At 44.4% G+C, this 22,749-nt stretch overlaps 1 protein-coding gene across 1 annotated transcript in view; it reads right to left on the bottom strand.

The window, feature by feature from the left end:
* LOC308309504 (uncharacterized protein) overlaps positions 1-22,749 on the bottom strand; it is a 53,116-nt gene that overhangs the window by 12,839 nt on the left and 17,528 nt on the right. Inside the window, exons 3-8 of the mRNA XM_080755381.1 lie at positions 21,874-22,004; positions 12,249-12,366; positions 11,138-11,328; positions 10,183-10,267; positions 849-1,298; positions 414-569 (exon numbers count right to left, since the gene is read on the bottom strand). Coding sequence (XP_080611507.1) covers positions 414-569; positions 849-1,298; positions 10,183-10,221 — 645 coding nt within the window. The 5' untranslated portion in view covers positions 10,222-10,267; positions 11,138-11,328; positions 12,249-12,366; positions 21,874-22,004. The remainder of the gene's footprint in view (positions 1-413; positions 570-848; positions 1,299-10,182; positions 10,268-11,137; positions 11,329-12,248; positions 12,367-21,873; positions 22,005-22,749) is intronic.

The following is a 22,749-nucleotide window of genomic DNA, read 5'->3' as shown; positions in this document are numbered from 1 at the left end:
CATCTCCCAGGGGTCTAGCGCATTGTAACGGGGACAGACTCCATCACCCAGGGGTCTAGCGCATTGTAACGGGGACAGACTCCATCACCCAGGGGTCTAGCGCATTGTAACGGGGACAGACTCCCGCTTGTTACCGGCTGATACTGATAATAAGCCACTCCCGACTTACTTCTTCCTAGGCCTGTGTGGAGATATAACCCCTCCATCTGGTCCTTGGTCTCCTTCCAGTGGGACGTGCATCGCTGACCTGCCTAGGGAGGCGCTCGAGAGGCATCCTAACCAGATGCCAGGAGCACCTAAGCTGTATCCTCTCATCCGCAAACAATTCTAAATAATTAAACTATTGTGACTCAGAGTGACTGTGCCGGTGGCCTCGGTTACCATTGTTCGTTTGTTCTTGTTTTTGTACGTACTGTATTGGTGCCTTCAGCCCTTCTCCTGGCCAAGGTGTCGTAGGTAGAGAAGCGTGTTCGAGGGGCGCTCACGGTGGGGGTTGGTACAGGGCTGGCGCTACGACTACTGTAGAGGTTCAATTCAGAGGTGGCTGGAGATATACCTCCGCCCAGCACCTAGAGGGAAATGAAGCCACAGGACAGGTACTGTAGTCAGCTAGTAACGATGAGAAGGAATACACCTTTGTGAGATAGATACGACTTTATAAAAATAAATGATATGCAAAAAAATCTGCTATGAGATTTTAATGAGACGATGTGATAGAAGGGCAGAGAGTAATGAGATAAGATTTAATGTAATAGCATGATATAAACGACAGCAATAGGCCTACCACATCTCCTAACTCTCCAAACTATGATTAAAAACACTGAGAGTAAAATGCCAGCATTTCTCACCTTGAAGTCAGACATTCGGTACGTGGGGTTGTAGTCGTACATAGAGGTTGTAGTGGTGTATGGGCTTATGAACACTCTCTCTCCCGCTGGTTCCCTCTCACCCACCCTGTCGGAGGTGTTGTCCCAGTCCCGGGAGCTCAGGGACTCCAGGGAGCCTCGGTATTGGTTGGGGGCCAGCCGGGAGCTCTCCCAGCGGGGCAGCCTGGGGGGTCCATTGTTCTCGGGGCCTCCGGGCGCCGTGCCGCCGTCCGGGTCCCTGCAGGGACCCACGCCGTTGCTGATGATGGTGCCGCCGGGCCCGCCGTGGCCCAGGTGGTGGTCGTTGTTGAGGAACAGCTGATACTTGGGGTTGTTGTTGCCGGGCAGAAGTACGCGGGGTGTGGGCGGGGCCTCTTCCTCGGAGGCGGGGCTGTCGGGGAGGCGGGGCTTGATTTGATCCAGGTCTGATTCCTGGAGGAGAGCACACAGTAAAGCCTTCGGTAAACTATTTAACCACGTTGAAGATTTTCACCCCTCAAAAAATGGACGGCAGGTTTTCTCTGAAGAGGGTACAAATTAGAGATCCACATGATCTGTTCTGTCGCTTAATTGAAGGCCGAGTACTGATTTGACTTCTCTTTCACAAAGTGCCTCCGGGCCAAAGACGCTTTTAACTTTAAATTGATAACATTATAAGACACATCTTACAACTGTAATAGAACAAATCTATGGTGGCCTGTGCTGAACTATTGCTACGGCCATTCAGCGGTGGGTGAGTTAGAACACCAAAAGGGGTTCCCGCCCAGAGTGGGTTAAGTAAAACTGGCGATGCTACAATGTAGAAAATATTCTGTTACGACTTCAGTAAAAGTCCTCCATCCAACTTGATATTACTTGAGTAAAAGCACAAAAGCATCACCAATTCACCATCAACTTTTGCTCACAAGCCAGCATCGACCCTCATACAGCCATTATTTTCACACTTTACACGCACGCACACGCACACACACACATACACATACGCACACGCACACACACAGTGTGGGCGTGCTTGTGTGTATTTTGAGATTTAATGTGTGCATATATTTTACATCTTTAACTGAAGTTTATCTTGTACTGTCTTGACTCTTGCACTATTATGCTGGATGCTGGTGCATTGTTGACGGCTGGCCTTATACACAAACACACATAATATAATCAAGCACATACTTGCGTGTGCACAATGCACACGCACACACACCAAACTGACAAGTGACAAAAGTAAAGTACATCTGGATACAGTACATGCTAATTTGACATGCTAATGCAGTTAAGAGTTAGATTTGTAGATAGCGAGCCACAGTAAAAGCCTCTGTGTTAATGTTTCCCTTCATAAGTCAGAGTACACTCACAGACAAATCAACGCTGATGATGAGGGAGACGGAGACCACTCATTCGTAATTCGTAACAATAACTGAATACAATTACAGGTGTGTTTTCATGCAGAGTGGCTGCAGTCAGTGCTTTAGTCATGCAAGTACATTCGGTGTAAAAAATAAATCCATGCAAAAATGTTGCTTTTCAATCTGAAATGCCACGTCAATCCATGCACATGATTATGTTCTCGCATAAGACAGACAATCAATCATAGATCTCCATATGGTGACATCTCCATTCATTAAACGGGCTACACCGGCAAAGAAAACCAGCACAAACTAGAAACACCTCATTATAAAATAAAAAATAAAAACTGGTGTGCAAACCAACCCTGATATCGTCCCAATATGAAGTGTATTGAATGTTTTAGGTCAGTGGTTTTCAACCAGTGGTCCTTGAGGGGGTTCCAGCTGGTCCCCAGCTAAATGATGGAGAGTTGGTAACCAAATGGACCCTTAGAGATTTTTAACTCTTGAGAGTGTAAACTGAAACCAAATGGACCCGTACAGGTCCATTTGGTTTCATTTTACGCTCTCAAGAGTTAATTATTGTTAAACATCTGCATTACTTAATTTACAAGAAGTCTACACAATTAGAGATTGTAGAATAATTGTTATTTTGATCCAAATTTGCCAACAGCATGGTATTGTGTGTCAACGATAACAAAATATTCTTTTTTTTTGTCTCAGAGGCCACCGCTGAATACATTTATTATTATTTATTATTTATTGCTGAATAAATAATGGGCCTTGATATCAAAATGGTTGAAAACCAATGTTTTTAGGTTGTCGTTTTATTGTCGCTTTGTATGCGATAACTTCTGGGACCTCAGAGTAGTATGCACCTTCTGGGACCTCAGAGTAGTATGCACCTGAAGAGAAGTGACCACCATGAAGTCCTTTTTAAATAACTTCTGGGACCTCAGAGTAGTATGCACCTGAAGAGAAGTGACCACCATGAAGTCCTTTTTAAATAACTTCTGGGACCTCAGAGTAGTATGCACCTGAAGAGAAGTGACCACCATGAAGTCCTTTTTAAATAACTTCTGGGACCTCAGAGTAGTATGCACCTGAAGAGAAGTGACCACCATGAAGTCCTTTTTAAATAACTTCTGGGACCTCAGAGTAGTATGCACCTGAAGAGAAGTGACCACCATGAAGTCCTTTTTAAATAACTTCTGGGACCTCAGAGTAGTATGCACCTGAAGAGAAGTGACCACCATGAAGTCCTTTTTAAATCTGAATGTCTTCTCGACGGTTTTAGCCCATTCATTGAATTTAGATGTCACTCACCAGACGTTTAATATGTGGCTACACAATGTATCCTGCACATCCATCCACGCACATGGTCATAGGTGACATTCACATCCATGCACATGGTGATATTAGGTCGGGTGTCATTATTCACATCCATGCACATGGTGATATTAGGTCGGGTGTCATTATTCACATCCATGCACATGGTGATATTAGGTCGGGTGTCATTATTCACATCCATGCACATGGTGATATTAGGTCGGGTGTCATTATTCACATCCATGCACATGGTGATATTAGGTCGGGTGTCATTATTCACATGGTGGTGAGAGGTCTCATGCAGTCAGTTCAGACGCCAGCGATCAGCTGGGGTCGTGTCGCCTAACTTACCGATCCCATTCCTGAATCAGCCAGGGACTCCCGCCCAGAATCGCGGTTGTCGTTCAACGTCTTTGGACTCCCATCCTGCTGGGTCCTACTAGGCTCCGACGAGTCTGACCCAAACTGAACCCGGGCTGACTGGTTCTTCTCTGGAAGGTTTTTTACAAGTGCGGATCCCTCTGACGAGTCTGACCCAAACTGAACCCGGGCTGACTGGTTCTTCTCTGGATGTTTTTTTACAAGTGCAGATCCCTCTGACGAGTCTGACCCAAACTGAACCTGGGCTGACTTGTTCTCCTCTGGATGTTTTTTTACAAGTGCAGATCCCTCTGACGAATCCCTTACTGGACTTTCCGTGGCGTTCTGCCCATTTTCAACAGGAGTCGCGGAGATGGAGGGAACTGGGCTCCTCGTGGCAGACCTGGACCGTGGCTTCGAGGGCTCTCCCCGCTTCCGCGTTTTCATCTGAACCGTGGAGACGTCGGACGAAGACATCGTGGTGACACGGCCCGTTTCAGGAAACAGCGAAATGCCGTTTGGACTGAGGGAGGAAGGGGAGGATTCTTGAGGAGATGCTGACGTCGGGACGTAATCGGCACCGGAGAATCTATGGATCAGATCTTTGACGCTGCCAGAGCGGGTTAGGTTAGAACGTCTGGTTACAGTGGTTAGCAATGCTCCTTCGGCTGTCGGCGGTTTCCCACGGTTGGTCCTCCGGGATTGATCTGAATCTACTCCGTTGGCGGTGGCAGTGCTTTGGTAAGGAGGCAACGCGGAGAAGGAGGAGGATGAGGAGGAAGAGGAAGAGGAGACCTCGACGCGGTCTGAAACACTCCCACTTTGCTGAAAGAATTGAACATAATAATAAAACACCCCAGCCAGATGATAAATAAAGGAGGTGCACTTAGGGGTGCCAAATTATTTTCAGTGAATATAACCCACAGAATAAGGATTCTAGCGTTCAAGTGGTCAAAACAATTATTAGAGAGAAAAAGATTTGGGGACTCAGACTGAGGATTGGGTCTGGGTTCTTCCTAAATGTTTTGATTGCAAGTCCAGACAATTTATTTATGAAGACAGTGAGGGGTTGCTCTTTCTTTCTTGATCCACTGGACTGAAATGACTGATCGTACATTTTAAGTTGTGTGATTCTGGACAATTAGTTTTTTTGTTTTTGTTATTGTTTTTTTTTAATGTTATTATCGTGCTTAGACCTAAGAACATAGAAGCAAAGAACATAGAAGCAATCCGTTGGGATTTCAACAACGACAAATAAAAACAAAAAAGTAAAATTAATGAGTAACAGACTGAGTGGCAAAAAACTACTTTCTGGCCATGACAGCCAACACATCCAAACAGAAAAGTCCTATCTGTTTGCATTAAACAACGCTAAATTACGTTAAACTCACACATGCACATAACCTCTATAGACAAACTGTAAATTAGAAACAAGAAATTACAAATACCAGTTTTAATAAAACTAACATTAAAGCTGCAATACTCTACCATACAAATACATTGGAGTAAATTAGTTTGACCTGGTTGAATAAAAACTACGGTATCAATAAAATCAATTAATCGTAACATTAGTAAGAGTAAAAACTGTTTGAATGAAATATACCAAAAGAGAAAACAGTACATTAGCCTCTAATCATGTGCTCAATCACAACATATTAGAGTCTAATTTAGAAACACGCTTACTGTTTTGTTTGAATTCATTGATATTGATATGATCAATAACAGTCCTTTCAAAGTTCAAACCAAACATTTTCTTCCAAACCAATAGGAAGGACAGACAAAATTCATGAGAGTTCCTCTCCTGACATGAATCCCTCTTGAGAAGCGGTAACATCTGCTCATCTGAGAGCACACACACACGCACGCACGCACGCACGCACGCACGCACGCACGCACAAACACACACACACACACACACACACACACACACACACACACACACACACACACACACACACACACACACACACACACACACACACACACACACACACACACACACACTTCTTCGAAAATGCCCACATTACCAAATCCAAATCCCCACTTCACTCACGGCAAAAAGGAAAATACAAATTTCATTTAGGCCTGAAAAGCCACTTAAATGAATCCAAGTTTAATTAACGATTAAAATAATGCACACACACACACACACACATGCACAGACGCATGCATTGCACACGCACACTCACACATGCATGCACACACACACACACACACACACACACACACACACACACACACACACACACGCACGCACCCACACACACAAAAGAGTACCGGTAATTCCATTTAGTGCTACTTTTGAAAATGAGATGGCCAGTAGCCAGGTTTTTAACTTCGGGCCCTTAATCCAGGGGCTCGCCGAGGCATCCTCCCCCTGGGACAGTGATGTGAGTTTGGGCCAGGGTCTAGGGGGGGATCAGGGCTAATCATGGAGGTATTAAAATGTTTACAGGTCATGGTGGGATTAGCCCATAGGCTAATAGTTTTTAATGTTATTATTTCTGGCTGTCATTATAGGATGAACTCTGACCACTAAGGATGAATGGAATGCTGCGTGTGTGTGTGTGTGTGTGTGTGTGTTCCAGCCGTCTACAAGACACCAGCATCCAGTAAGCCTAATAATGTAAGGACAAGATAAACTTCAGTTTAAGATAAAAAACATATGCACACAGTAAATCCCTGTGTAAAAAACACACACCCACACACACACACACACACACACACACACACACCCCCCCCCCCCCCCCCCACACACACACACACACACACACACACACGGCGGGCCACCGCCCTCTTTAGAGTTGTCAGTTCCGTCAGGTAGAGAACTTGTGTCAAAACCACAGCAACAGCAACGCAACCAATTAGCGGGAACAGCGGCGTGTTGGACACATGCGCGGCTCGCCAGGGGTTGTCCCCTCGCCCCTCGCCAATCTGCTTAGCAATATGTCCCCGCCTTGTTCTCCCCGCCGCAAAGCTGCAAATAATAACACTAATGAACTGAGAATCCTCAGTGTTCATTTCACTCTGAGAGTGTACAGGTGTGAACAAATGGACCCTTTGGGTCACAAATGGATAAATATTAGGGTTTTAGGGTTGAGGGATTTTACTGTGTACAGACCTGATGACCTGTCTGACTGTCGGTGTGAAGGTCTCTTTTAAGGGAAATTGAGGCCAAATGCATTACAATGGCAGCGGTGGTGCGGCGTGGGTGCCTTCCTCCTCCGCTCTGTCGTTGTGATCGGAACTTTGGAATATCTTTTAAGTCGGCAAATCTACAAGCTCGTAGCTATTTTTGAAAAATCGTGAAAATATTCATTTCAGAAGAAACTTTTTTAATTTCGAGGTCAGGCCTAAATGGGTTAGTGCAAAGAAAACATTACATTTTTATGGATTGAGATTTTCTTTTATCTTTCACGGTCATATTGTGTGGATGTATGTACAGCATATATGCCTGCCATGAACCACCTTTTCCCCAGTGTGAGGAATTTCAGTGTGATTATTTAACTCATCTTCTATTTTCTATGATAAGACTAATTCATATGAATCTATGTTTGATAATCCAAATGTAGGACATTTGAAGTGATCTTTAAGACTTTAATGTTATGCAAAGTAAGTCGATGCGGTGACACTCACGCTGCAACATGTAACAATTTAAAGCTTAAGTACAGTAGCTATTCAAACGATAATCTTAAAATGAATGGTCTTCAATTAAATCTAATGAGAGCGCATTAATTCAGCAAGAATCGCTCTAGTAGATTAACCACACATCTATTTGTTCAAAATCTAGGTTGAATTATAAATTATCGGATTATGCATGCTCATTTTCTGCTAAACAAATTACAGCTTTCCTACTACTGTCTGTCGCTATTAAGCCGTCTCCCTCTCAACGTCCCTACTGTCTGTCTCTCCTATGCTGTCTGTCTCTCCTACACTGTCTCCCTCTCATCTTTTTCTGCTGTCTGTCAGGGCTATTACAATGTGTTGGTTTTCAACCTGTCTACACATTATCATGATAAACCCCACTAAAGTAACACGCTCTAACAGCTCAGCTGCTACCACGTACATGACATGTTTCCCTGTCATGAAGACTTTTTAGACGAGGATTCATACAAAGATCTGAGTGTGTGTGTGTGTGTGTGTGTGTGTGTGTGTGTGTGTGTGTGTGTGCGTGTGTGTGTGTGACAGACAGAGCCATACGAACAGGCAGATGTTTCCTCCATCTCGACTTCAACTGCATGTCTGAGACAAAGACTGACAACATCTGGACCCACGCCAGTCACGCGCGCGCGCGCACACACACGCACTCACGAAGTGCCTTGCTTAATGGCACTTCTACAAAAGTTATTGAGTGTCACTTTCCCCACACAGTGTTTTAACATGCTTTTTACATTCTCTGGGTCAAATGTATGCCTGCCAAAGGGACAGAGACATTAAGTGCTCACAAACCGTGTTAAATAATTGTCTGAATAATATTTACTGAAGCAGCAGTTAATTACTCAGTCAGCGAATGGGAGCCTTGAGTCTAAAACTTTGGTTAAAACTAATAGGTTTTTATACCCTACCCAGGATTAGAACCCAGGTATCCCATGTGAGAGAGCAACTAGCGAAGCGGGAATCCCAATTTACAATTTAGGCATTTAGCAGACGCTCTTAATCCAGAGCGATTTACATTAAGCAAGAACAAAAAAGCATCATACATCACATAAAAAGCATTTATCATGAAACATGCGTAAGCTAAGAACGTAACAGTGGAATATCTATATAATGAAAACTATACATATAAACTATACATATATACTATACTATGCTATACATATGTACTATGACGTGCTATGGCTAATGCAATTATAGTGCTGTCTACATAACATGCTATAAATCTGTATCAAATGCTATCTAAGTCTACACTACAGAAATGCTATCTAAGGGGGTAGGGTAAGTGCTATGGGCCGTGATGGAGTCTGAAAAGGTGGGTTTTCAGACTACGGCGGAAGATTGATCCCAGACAATCCACTAGACAATCCACTAGATATCTGCGCTGATATCAGCGCTGATGAGCTATTGGCAGTACTCAGTGTCAACCAGCAGGTGGTCTAGACACCCCTTATCCCTGAACTTCTTTGCCAATTCTTTACTATTTAGATTAGTTTAAATAGACGATCTACAAGCTCACAACGTGTCGATGTAGAAAAGAATCGTATCATCCTCTTTGGAGGATACAAAGATCCCACATCTGCAGATGACTAGCAGCAAACTAGCAGTTATTCAGTACGGTTTGGAGTGGTCGGCACTCCCACATGACATCAGGTGGGAACTGGCAGCCATAACTGGCAGCAACAGAAAGAACTTACATGAGGGGGGGGGGGGGGGTGATTGCTGCAAAACAATACAAGCACACAAAAACGCCATCTAATAACCGTGTGGCTTCCATGTGAATGTCAGACTTAATGTGGCCAGTATATGACATCAGTCTTCTATGACTTATGTATGACATGACTCCAAATTTGGGCAAGGTTTCAGCCGATCAAACCCCCCACTGATTTCCACACAGACCAATTTCTAGATGGCTCTAGACAGGGAGCGTTCCCCAGGTTCTATGTTCCCCAGGTTCTATGTTCCCCACCATGCAAAAAAGGTTCTTTGTTCCCCACTTAGAATAAACCTAAACCTAAACCAGAAACCTAAGCTAGTAATTTTCGTAATTCTAGTAAGACTAAAAGTATTTTAGCAACTTAGTCTTATTGTTACTTTTAATAGCAAATTCTGATTTAAGCTCAGTCTTTGAACAATCCATTGAACTTTAGGCCTGCCTAGGCTACTTAAACTATCTAGTCTTAGCCAACAAAAAATTAACACTGGCATAAAATAAACTAAAACATAATTGCTCAGACTCTTCAACAAAGATGGCAAAAACAAACATTCTTTGTTCTGTACTTAAAAACAGAGAATGCCCAAGTCGCATGAAACTGTAGACGTTTTGTCTTGTAGACTATTATAGACAACATCCAGACAAGACACATGTGATGCATGATGATGTATGACGATGAGAGCGCCCCTCACTTCACACAAGTGTGATTTTGTTTGATGGGCGATAGCCCCCTCCTATGTCCAGCTTTTGGTGTGTGTGTTGTCTCAACACAAACATTAAATGCCATTGCGTAACACAAACATTGAAGACGAAGGTGAGGACGCAAATTCTGATTGGCCGGAATGAGATGATGTATGATGATGCACGATGATAAGAGCACCCCTCACTTCACATGAGTGTGATTTTTTTTAATTACCATGCTGTTTTCTGGTTGATTGTCGTTCCTGCCTTGCATACTGTGGTCACTCTGATAGGCTGTGGAGATCTGCTCCTTGTCTGACCTGAACAAGGAAAAAGTGTAGATTATTAGGATTATGTACATATGTCTCCCTGATGGATTCATACAATTTGATAAATGAAATGTTGATAAATGAACAATCCAGCTAAACGCATATGGAGTGACCTCGCTAATGACAGGAACTCAATCATTGATTTTTTTCACTGACGAAACCTAAATGGAAAGCACATGAAAACGTAGCTATGATGACTAAAACTAAATATATTGACAATTTCGTCAACAAATAAAAATGAGACTAAAATGTTTGCAAAAAACATGCAGTAATCCTGGTCACTAAACTGCCTCCCCCTGGCCAGCCGGGGCGCCTGATGGAGGGGAAAGGAACTGGTTGGAATAACGTGTTCCTTCCACTCGCTACGTCCAACCAGGGAAACTCCCCCCTGTCAGGTGTAAAGGAGCAACTTGGACACTCAGGCATGAAGGAAGCATGAGTTCAAGTCCGTTGCGCTCCCCTTGTCCCCCATATATGGGGACTAGGTTGGTGGAAGGTGTGGGTAGAGCCCAGGATCACATTAGATGATTGACACAGGGGTGAAAAATGGGTTACAAAATCGTGGGATAAAAAATATATATATATTTAAAAAAAAAGATGTTTGCAAGGGACCAGTGGACAAGAGATCCAGTATAAGTAAAAGACACAAGTCAATTTACAATATAGCAGATCTGCAAGCACACAACGCGTCACGCTCCATTTGTACACTCTCAGAGTTACAGACCCATATAAGGGTCCATTTGGTTACAAACAATCATTCAGCTGGGGACCCCCTGGACCTCCCTCAAGGACCCCTGGGGGTCCCCGGACCCCACTTTGGGAACCACTGGTATAGACAGACAGACAGACAGACAGACAGACCTGTAGTAGTCTCTTAATATTCTCAGAGTGAAACAGTGTAGTTTTCGGGTCTCTTGCTGGTATTGGAGCAGGTCTTGCGTGAGGAGGTCGTGGAGCGCGCTCAGAGCCTGCTCCTGGAACACCAGACGTTCGGACTGGGCCAGATGTTCCGTGACGCGAGCCTGCAGCTCTCTGCGCGTGTGCAACAGCAACTGGAAGGAGAGAGAGAGAGAGACAACACAAGTTAGTACTACTCGCCGCCATCTAGTGGCTGGATCCGTAACGAGTCCCGGGAACATTATTTAATTCACCCAAAACAAACATTTTGTAACCGCCGATCATGACCGCCGCATTCAAGCTTGTTTTGTTAAAAAAACGCAGCCTGGAAAAATAATCTGTGATAAATGGATTCTAAGAAATCCATTCCCGTAGACATCATAAGCTTAAACACGCTGACGTTTCACTTCTGTCGGGGCCCAATTGTGGGTCGCAAAGATTTCAAATTCTAACTTCAAAAAAATAGTTTCATGAATAAAATGAAAATGAAAAAGTGAAATGACTGATCTGCAAGCTCACAGCGTAGCTCTCAAGGAATCAAGGAAGCAGCCTGGCTGTACAGTAGGCTTCTTATGCAACACTATAGATCTGACAATTATTTGATTAGCTCTAGTCATGTAAACAGAGACAAAGCAATGGTCTGTTATAAGTATTGAACAAAGCTACATAACATTATTTGCTCCCTCAGTCAAATAACTAACATTAATGGAGTTAAGTGTAGGTTACTGGTGTGATGTGGACTAAAGCAATGACATCAATACATCAGCTGTACCATGGTCTCTCATATGACGACATGGAGGACAGTCACATGACATCAACACATCAGCTGTACCATGGTCTCTCATATGACGACATGGAGGACAGTCACATGACATCAACACATCAGCTGTACCATGGTCTCTCATATGACGACATGGACAGTCACATGACATCAACACATCAGCTGTACCATGGTCTCTCATATATGACGACATGGAGGACAGTCACATGACATCAACACATCAGCTGTGCCATGGTCTCTCATATGACGACATGGAGGACAGTCACATGACATCAACACATCAGCTGTGCTTACAGTGCAGGTGTGCAGGTCGTGGTGTCCCTTTAGGTCCTGCTCCGCGTGTCTTTTCTTCTCTTGCAGGTCTGAGAGCTCAGAGGAGATCTGCTGCTGCCGCAGGGCGATCTCACACAGCCTGGACCAGGAGAGGAGAGACCAGGAAGAGTTAAGAGCACATTCAAATGCCCAGTATAGACTCCTGACAAACAGTGATATTCATAGCAAAAAATATAATACGAGATGAAATGGGGGTAAACGTCGATGTTAAGCACTTTACAATGGTCATGCCATTCACCTGTTCACAGTGTCAAGCTCAATGACACTACAAGTTATTTCAAAATATATACAAAAGAAAAACATTTTCTATGATTGTGTATGAATGTCTGCGTGAAATGATGAATATAATGCATGTTGTAAAGCGTCTTGGATAAAGGCGCAAAAAGGGGCAGATCATGCTAAATACAACGAACGCATATTGTAATTTTAACATAGCTGTCGCCATGACGAATGACAGTGTTAGTACAAGACCACAGACTGTTACCGTCAGCAACAGAGCGGTTGTTGGTCATTATAAGTCGGTTTGCTCGAGGGGCACCTCCTCACCAATGTTGTTGTTGGAACTTTGGAAGTATAACTCATGACATTTTCCCACGCAGGTTTTATTTATTTATTTCCTCAAAAAAAAAGGTTTAAACCGGCAACTCCTCGAGTCACACGGCTGCTTCTCTGACCCAAGCAAGGCCCCCCCCCCCCACCGCCGCCGCCGCCACTTACATAACCGTTCAAAAAGCATGACATCCTTAAGCAAATACACCGTGTTGTCAAAGACACGCAAATGACTGAACGGCTGATAGAAGGCTGCAATTACTCCTCCCTAAGTCAGCAACAGGCAAACATTCATATGTAAACTACCGGTATGTGACTGGTGGGGTTTTTTTTTTCTGTGAGTACAGTGGATGCACTTACTGATTGAGAGGATTAAGTAACAACAGTGAGTCACTGAGTGCTTTTGTACAGAGTTAAATGAACACTAATGATTTAAATCATTAGTGTGTGTATAACCGTGAAGTGACGAGGGAACCAATATTCTCCAGCGCTAGTCTGAGCCGCGACATGCCCCTCTAGACCAGAATTTAACCTATAACACATTAGGCCAGGCTATCTGGAACCTGGCTGTGAGCCTTTCCGACGCTTCTCTGGAATAAACCCAAATATTATTGTAATAAGAGGTTTCCTCTGTTTATTGATGTAGATATACTGTCAGCTATATATGGACCGGTATTTACTATGAAAACAATTATAATCCTACAGCGGCACGCCCTTATCCAAAGAGCTTTACAATGTGCACTGCATTCACCCATGCGATGGAAACAACCAACCTGCTCATCGGGAGCAGTTTGGGGTTCAGTGTCTTGCTCAAGAACACTTGGACACTAAGTGGAAGGGAGCCGGGGATGGTTCCATGCAGGAGGAACCTAAGTGCCACCCCAGTAGGACGTGCTGGGTCTTATACACCAAACAAACTGAATTCTGGGAGGCTTGAGAACCTAATGTAGCAGTAGGCCTACATTGTAGCCTAGTTTACATTTGAGCTACATATACACAGTAGCAACATGCGTTTTTCAGAAAACTCTAAGCAATGCAATAAAATTAATAAATGGGAATCCCCCACTCAAGATTTGACTTGTTAAATGTTTTCAGAATTTTTCAAAAGTTTGCAGATGTGACACGTTGTTATAGTTTAGATCTGGCATTTTTTTTAGGCGAAAGGGCCTTTCTGTGTGGAGTTTGCATGTTCTCCCTGTGTCCCCTAGGTACCCTCACAAAAAAAAACTTGCAGTAATCCTGTTCTCTAAACTACCTCCCCCTGGGTCACCTGATGGGAGGGAAAAAGAACCGGACGGAGTAACGTGTTCCTTCCACGTGCTTTACGTCCGGCAGCTTGGACTCCTCATGCATAGAAGGAAGCATGAGGTCAGTCCGTTGCCCCCTCCTCAGGTCGGCAGAGGAAGTGTAGCGCCCAGGATTACATTAGATAATTGACACAGGGTGAAACAATCGGGTGAAAAATCGTGGGATAAAAAAAAAAAAGAAAAAAAAATATATATATATGCCATTTTCAAATAGCTGACATGTATAGGGTTAAAGTGGTTCAATAGAGTTTGATTATCATGTTATATTAACTCGTTTAAGCTGGACACCTGGACACCCCCCCCCACCCCCCCACAAGCTTTGAGAATGACCTCAATGGTATTCACGTGCAGTTTTAAAACATGCCCACATGAGGGAGCTAAATCTCTACAACAGCACAGTCAGGAACATGCCCACAGAGAACAGTGGAAGTGTTGTTTACAGAAATAGGAAACAGATATAGCTCATTTGGAGGAAACCTTTGATGGATATGCTAAGAAATTAACATCAAAATGTAAGGAAAGGCAAATTAATGCAACCGACACGAAAACAACTGCATGAAAAACAAAAGGCCTTAGGGGGGAAATTATTAACATTTTGTTAATGAGAAATTCAAGGGTGTGTGCTGCCTTTCCTGCGTGTGCGACTGCACCGCGTGTGCTTGTGCTTGTGTGTGTGTGTGTGTGTGGGGGGGGGTCATGTGGCTAATATGCATGCATTATGTACTGCAACTGCCATGTATTGTAAGGCGATTGCGCGTGCACGCGTGTGTGTGTGTGTGTGTGTGTGTGTGTGTGTGTGTGTGTGTGTGTGTGTGTGTGTGTGTGTGTGTGTGTGTGTGTGTGTGTGTGTGTGTGTGTGTGTGTGACTGTGTGTGTGTGTGTGTGTGTGTGTGTGTGTGTGGTTGCGTGTTAACCCATTTAGCACTGAGGTTGATTCTAAAAAAAGAATCTTCTAAATCCTAAAAGTTTCCGAAAAACCTATGTTTCTGTGTCAGTGATTCTCAAACAATTTCATGTCAAGGCCCCCGAAAATGATATGAATTTGGCCACCGCCCCCGACATCACACTATCTTTCAACAGCTAAAGCATAACACAATGCTTTAAAACCCCAAAAGGGGTCCCTTCCCTTCCCGTCCTGAATGCGTTAACAGAGCTGTCAGAAGAAGCAGGACTTGTCTTTCTCTGTGGTGCTTTACGGGGGCTGCTGGCGACAGACAGACAGACAGGGTGCACACAAACACATGGAGGCGCTGAATGAACTCATCACATCACAACAGATTACAGGTCTCCGAGGGGAGAAACACACTCCAATCAGCTGTCAGAGGAGCCATCAAAACACTGCCTCCGACAATGTGCTCCCTTATCATTTACAGCTATTCTGTGAGTGTGAGTGGGTAGTGTTCGATTGTGTGTGTGCGTGCGTTTTTGTGTGTCTGCGAGCGTGTCTCTGTGTTTCTCTGTGTCTCTGTGTGTGTGTGTGTGTGTGCGTGTGCGTGCGTGCGTGTAGTATGCGCTTATATGATTATTTTCAGATATGTCTGTGCACTGCATTTGTATATCTTGTTTGTCGCATCGCGATACATTGTGAGCTTGTAGCAGTAATTTATACACTTGCCATCCTGAAAGTATAGAAAATAAAGTGTGTGTGTGTGTGTGTGTGTGTGTGTGTGTGTGTGTGTGTGTGTGTGTGTGTGTGTGTGTGTGTGTGTGTGTGTGTGTGTGTGTGTGCTCATACATCTGAGGCATTGCAATGTGTATGTGTTTCCATTTCACTTTGCAGTATGTACATTGTACATACTTTTTGTACAAACACACACACACACACACACACACACACACACACACACACACACCCTACCAGCTGTCAAGCTATTCTGATTAGGTGCTTACTTACAGAAATGTGTAAATAGAACACTATAATTATATAGATGTATAACAAACACGTTTCACTTCATAATTGGAGGTGAAAAATGTGTGAGTGTTTCTGTTCGCTGTGACACTTTCATTTGGAGAAAAGTGTGGGGTATGTGTGTGTACAGTATGCTGTTAGAGATGCCCTTATGATACACACCGGTTAATATATATATATAATATATGATTATACAGTACGTCCTCCCGGTGGGGGCTCCTCACTGGCATGTGAGCCAGTAGGATATGACAGTACGTCCTCCCCATCTCAAAATATTTTGTATTTTTAAGGGGACCTTCCAGAAGCAAAGATTTAAGTTAAAAATGTTCACTATATATATTCAAATGTTTGAATTCAGTGATTTCACTTAATTAAAATATTATTTGTTTGTGTGCTGACCATATAAGGAGTTCCTCCCTGTCCCCAGTTTACCACTGGGGTCAAAAAACTTTATAGGTTTAGTTTTTGGCTAGGGTTAGCCAGCCATCATCCAATCAGGATGAGAGGGGCCTCCCTCCAATCATGATCGAGTGGGGGCAGGCCTTGGTGCACGTGCTGTTGGTCTGTTGTGCCCCTAAAAAGAAATCCCCCCCCCCCCCCCCCACCAAATCACCCAAATCACTGAATGCTCCTTTAAGATGTGGCAGTGAAACTATCCTGTAATCCTGTCTCACTGGCAGCCCATGCAGGGCGGGGCATGGGGGCGGGGCATGGGGGCGGAGCATGGGGGCGGGGCATGGGGGCGGGGCATGGGGGTGCAGAGCATTTTGTTGTTTTGTTGAAAATAACACATTAATCTGCCCTCATCCATTAATGACCTCCAGCTTTGATCCACCTGACGTCACGGAAAGGATCAGATCAGCAGGCCGGGACAAGTGTCAATGCACTGATGGGAATCGTGTGTGTGTGTGTGTGTGTGTGTGTGTGTGTGTGTGTGTGTGTGTGTGTGTGTGTGTGTGTGTGTGTGTGTGTGTGTGTGTGTGTGTGGGAAACCTTGAGCCTTAAAGAAAAGTGATGTGTTTTGTCTTGTCTTCATTCACGTGACTAATATAAAAGAATACTAGAGGATAGAACAAAAAAGAACAGATCCTCAGCTATTCATGTAGGGTCTGTTTAATAAATAGGCCTACAGTATAGAGGGTTTAAGTGGTCTTTTTCACAAAGAAATCCTGGTCTCTAAACTGCCTGATGGAGGGGAAAGGAACTGGTTGGAATAACGTGTTCCTTCCACGCGCTACGTCCAACCAGGGAAACTCCCCCCTGTCAGGTGTAAAGGAGCAACTTGGACACTCAGGCATGAAGGAAGCATGAGTTCAAGTCCGTTGCTCTCCCCTTGTCCCCCATATATGGGGACTAGGTTGGTGGAGGGTGTGTAGAGCCCAGGATCACATTAGATGATTGACGCAGGGGTGAAAAATGGGTTACAAAATCGTGGGATAAAAAATATATTTAAAAAATAAATCTCGATTCTAGAATGTTTCTTTCCACCACTATTGATAGATTGTTAGACCCTTCCTGTGACCTTGAGGAATAAGCAAGCAGAATGAGAAACTATACTATAGCGTCTCAAATTCAGAACATTGCAGGATTGTAGCTACGATCAAATCTTACTCTTGTGTTGACTCTTGTTCCTTCCTTTACTCATTAAGAAGTTCTTCAGTATTATTTAAAAGACAGCCATGCAGATTATTAATACACGCCTTGAAATTGTTTTTCCTAATGCCTTCAAAACTGCTGATTAATGCTTAACCATCACCGGCAAGACTTGCACAGAACTGCCTTCATTTATAGGAATCAGAAAGAGAAAGTGTGGGCGGTTTATGTTATCTAATAATAATAATAATAATAATAAAACTTTATTTGTATAGCACCTTTCATGAGCTCAAAGTGCTTTACAGCATCTTGTAATAGCTTTCTTTCCTGCCGCCAATAAAACACTCGATGTTGCGCAACAGCGGGACGTCATCGAAAATGTTCCCCCCCTGTTTAGCCGACGAGACCGAAAATCTTAAAACGTTAATAACTCTTGATCTAAATCATCTTTATCTAATCTATCTATCTATCTAATGTATGACCAGGTCTCTTCATTATTTATTTTAGACCCCACACGGACCGGGGTTGGCAATGTACTTGGTGCACTCTTTTTGTTTCCCTGTACACAAAATATTTGCTATAGAGATGAATCTACGGAGGGGTGCCCTGGGTGCAGCCATTACTGAGGTGTACCATTAAGCGCAGCTTTACACCTCAGCACTAGTTAAATACACCTGGCCTACAGGCAGGACACTGAATCCATGGAGCATCCTCCGTGGACTCGTCTACAGATCAGTGGTTCCCAAACTTTTTAGCTCAAGAAATCAAAAGAGAAATTAGACGTTTAAACCTTTTAAAATCTTTTGAAATGGCACAGGTCGACCTAGCGTTCCGGGCACCTATAGGCTCCTAATAAAGCCTGACACCGCATCGCAGGTTCGAGTCCCGTTCCTGACTTTGCTGTATATGTCACTCCCCGTCTCTCTCCCCTTGTTTCCTGTCTGTCTCCACTTTCCACTATCAATGAAGGCAAAGGCCACAAAATTATCTTAAAAGAAAAAGTAAAAAGGAAAAAAAGTATAGTATAGTTCTATAGTAGATCAAGAGTTATTAACGTTTTAAGATTTTCGGTCTCGTCGGCTAAACAGGGGTGGAACATTTTCGATGACGTCCCGCTGTTGCGCAACATCGAGTTATTGGCGGCAGGAAAGAAAGCTATCACAAGAAAATGGGGACAGATGGAACCTCCAACACAGGGACAATGGGGACAGATGGAACCTCCAACACAGGGACAGATGGAACCTCCAACACAGGGACAATGGGGACAGATGGAACCTCCAACACAGGGACAGATGGAACCTCCAACACAGGGACAATGGGGACAGATGGAACCTCCAACACAGGGACAATGGGGACAGATGGAACCTCCAACACAGGGACAGATGGAACCTCCAACACAGGGACAATGGGGACAGATGGAACCTCCAACACAGGGACAGATGGAACCTCCAACACAGGGACAATGGGGACAGATGGAACCTCCAACACAGGGACAATGGGGACAGATGGAACCTCCAACACAGGGACAATGGGGACAGATGGAACCTCCAACACAGGGACAATGGGGACAGATGGAACCTCCAACACAGGGACAATGGGGACAGATGGAACCTCCAACACAGGGACAATGGGGACAGATAGAACCTCCAACACAGGGACAATGGGGACAGATGGAACCTCCAACACAGGGACAATGGGGACAGATGGAACCTCCAACACAGGGACAATGGGGACAGATGGAACCTCCAACACAGGGACAATGGGGACAGATGGAACCTCCAACACAGGGACAATGGGGACAGATGGAACCTCCAACACAGGGACAATGGGGACAGATGGAACCTCCAACACAGGGACAATGGGGACAGATGGAACCTCCAACACAGGGACAATGGGAGGAGTCGATTCAGGAGATACATCTCCTGGAGAAACTGACACACCGCAGGAAGAACTAATGGAGGACAAATGGTCCAAATGGACAACATTTAAGACATGAACAGAAAGAATAAGGGTATGGGGGAATGAGGAACAACAGTGAATGCCTAGGAGTATGTGATGATGTAACATGCACATTTTGATACGCAATGTCGACTTTAGTTTATTTTCTTTTTTGTATTTTGTAAAAGGTACAGTGTTTGTACTGTATGTGTGTTGCTATTGTTTTCTTTGTTTTTTTGTTCAAAAAATTTATAAAATTCTAAGTGACAAAAAAAAAGCTATAGTTTGTGGTTCTTCTGGATTTAAGTAGCATTCTAGGAAACGACACGATCCTCATAAAACCCCCTCAAGCACTGGACTGGCCTCTCAGAATGTGTCATAACTCTGTCACGTGTCAGAGAAATATGACATACGTGTTAGTGTTGCACGAGCGAGCTAACTCGGGCCTCAGCAGAACCACTAGTGCTTTATGTAAGTGTAAGTGTATAAGGTCCGGCCAAATACCTGTTCACTTGAATGAAATGTTAATTATTCTGCAACCAGCTGGAGTAGGCCATTAATGAACTGCAGTGTTTAATCACTTCCTCATTGGCTTCATATCCAGAACCGGATGCTTGCCACCTGGCCGAGAGTGGAACTGCAGACACGCCGAGGAAGGCCTTTCGCACCCACGTGGTGTGCAGTAACTATGCACCCTAACTTACCCTAACCTATTTTGGTCAACCCCACAATATTGTACATGTATCTGTTGGACCTGACAATGTTGCAGGATGCCTAACGCCGAAGCTCCACTGCAGCCATTGATCGGGCGTCCCGTCAGCGTCACGTTATCGGAATGTTCCCTTTTTAATCAATTAACCAATGCCAATTAACCAATGCATCTTTCCGCTCGACCTTAACCACTCCCCCCTCCTTATCAATCACTCCCCTCCTTATCAAACCCACCTGCCTTTCATTATCACCTGGCCAATCCTGCCACAATCACCACAGTATAAATACACCTTTGCGCCGACATCTACCCGTTCTCACTGCCTACGTGGTCTAGAACAATCCCTCCGTCCACCCCTTCCACCTCCATCTCCATAATCACACTTCTCTCCTTCTCTTTCAGGAACCCGGGCAGTTCCGGAGCAGAGACGTCCGCTCTCCGAGCGCGCATACACGGCGTCCTCTCCCGAGACTACTCCCCCACCCTGAGTCTCACCCATCCCGGGTTCCCCCCCTCCCCCCTTTTATCAGTCAATAAACTGTTAAACTTGAGCGAAGGTGTGGTCTCTTACTAAGTGAAATCCCTCTTAATCTCACTTTCCCTTTCTTTCTGACACGCATGCCCACACGCACGCATGCACACACACACACACACACACACACACACACACACACACACACACACACACACACTTAAGACTTATGATTTTACTGTGTAAGGATAATGCCTAAAATAACAACAAACAGACAGGCAGGCAGAGACAGGATGAATCATGTGAGGTGGATCCTTGGAACTGAACATGCTGATGTTTGGAGATACAGTACAACATGTACCTGTTCCACAAAGTTGCTGTGACCAAACCTCACACCGCACCACAAGTCCACAACACACCACCACAGCACACAACACACAACACCACACAAGCACAACACACCACACCACACCAGCACAACACACGACCACAGCACACAACACACATCACACCAGCACAGCACAGCAGTCACACAACATAACACAACACCACCACAACAAAGCACAGTAAAGCAGACCACAACTGCACCACCAAAAAACGACATCACCTCAGTGACCTCACACACCACAACATCATCACCTATTTGTGGTTCTCAAACGTTTTAATTTCACCGATCCGGAGAAGTAGAGAGAAAGGGATCCTGCACACTGTCTTCACTTAGAATTAGATTTATTTATTATTATTTATTATCGTTCAGAACTTCAGGCATTGAACGACTGAAACATTGCTCAATAAATCTAATTTGAAGACAGTGTGCAGGATCCTTTTTTCTCTAAATCTCCAGTTCCAGTTATCCGAAACATGCGTTTACATTGCCAAAACATGACAACATTACATTGTGAAATAAAACAATCAAAACTAACATTATTCCTAATGTATAGGAATAAAAAAGTGTGTAAACAGAGCTGTGTCACACTGCAGTCACAATTTCACTGCAAAATTACAAATATAATATGAAAACTCTTTAAATACAAACTTAACAAAACCTGTGTATGTAACTGTGTGTAACTGTGCGTGCGTGTGTGCGTGCGTGCGGCGTTCTCTCTTACTGTGTGTGTATGTTGGTGAGCTCCTGCTCTGTTTGACTGTGTAGCTGCTGGAGGTGAAAGGTCAGCTCCTGGCACTGCACGGTGTAGCTCCAAACACCTCCTCTGTCTGAGACCTCCTCCAACAACACACCCTGAGGAGAGGAGAGAGAGAGGGAGAGGGGGGGAGAGGGGAGAAGGAGAGAGAGAGAGAGAGAGAGAGAGAGAGAGAGAGAGAGAGAGAGCTAGAGAGATGGGAGAAGGAGAGAGAGAGAGAAAGAGAGAGAGAGGGGAGAAGGAGAGAGAGAGAGAGAGAGAGAGAGAGAGGGAGAGGGGGGGAGAGGGGAGAAGGAGAGAGAGAGAGAGAGAGAGGGAGAGAGGGGGGGAGAGGGGAGAAGGAGAGAGAGAGAGAGAGAGAGAGAGGGAGAGGGGGAGAGAGGGGAGAAGGAGAGAGAGAGAGAGAGAGAGAGAGAGAGAGAGAGAGGGAGAGAGAGGGGAGAAGGAGAGAGAGAGAGAGAGAGAGAGAGGGGGGGGGAGAGGGGAGAAGAGAGAGAGAGAGAGAGAGAGAGAGAGAGAGAGAGAGAGAGGGAGAGAGTGTTCACTTCAAGCCGACACTACTTCTCATACTGTACTTTCAAGATTTTGCAAAATTTGCAGATTTTGCATCTGCTATTTTCGTACATAGTTCGTAGTAAGTTTCAATGGGTTACAATCACCAACATAAACAAGAACTTAATTATTGCAATTTTTTGCAGACAGGTCCAGCTGATCAGACAGACAGACGTACTGTACATTGTGTTCCGTGGGCGGGTCTGGCACATTGTAGTTTCTTGAGCCGTAAACAATATACTGTATAATTATAGATTCATAATTTTACATGGCGACGGTGCAAAATGGACC

Source organism: Protomyctophum bolini (assembly GCF_963924005.1).
Source record: "Protomyctophum bolini genome assembly, chromosome: 22".
Lineage (NCBI taxonomy): Eukaryota > Metazoa > Chordata > Actinopteri > Myctophiformes > Myctophidae > Protomyctophum > Protomyctophum bolini.
The sequence above is the reverse complement of the archived record's forward strand: the minus strand, read 5'-3'. Positions and strand labels throughout refer to the sequence as shown.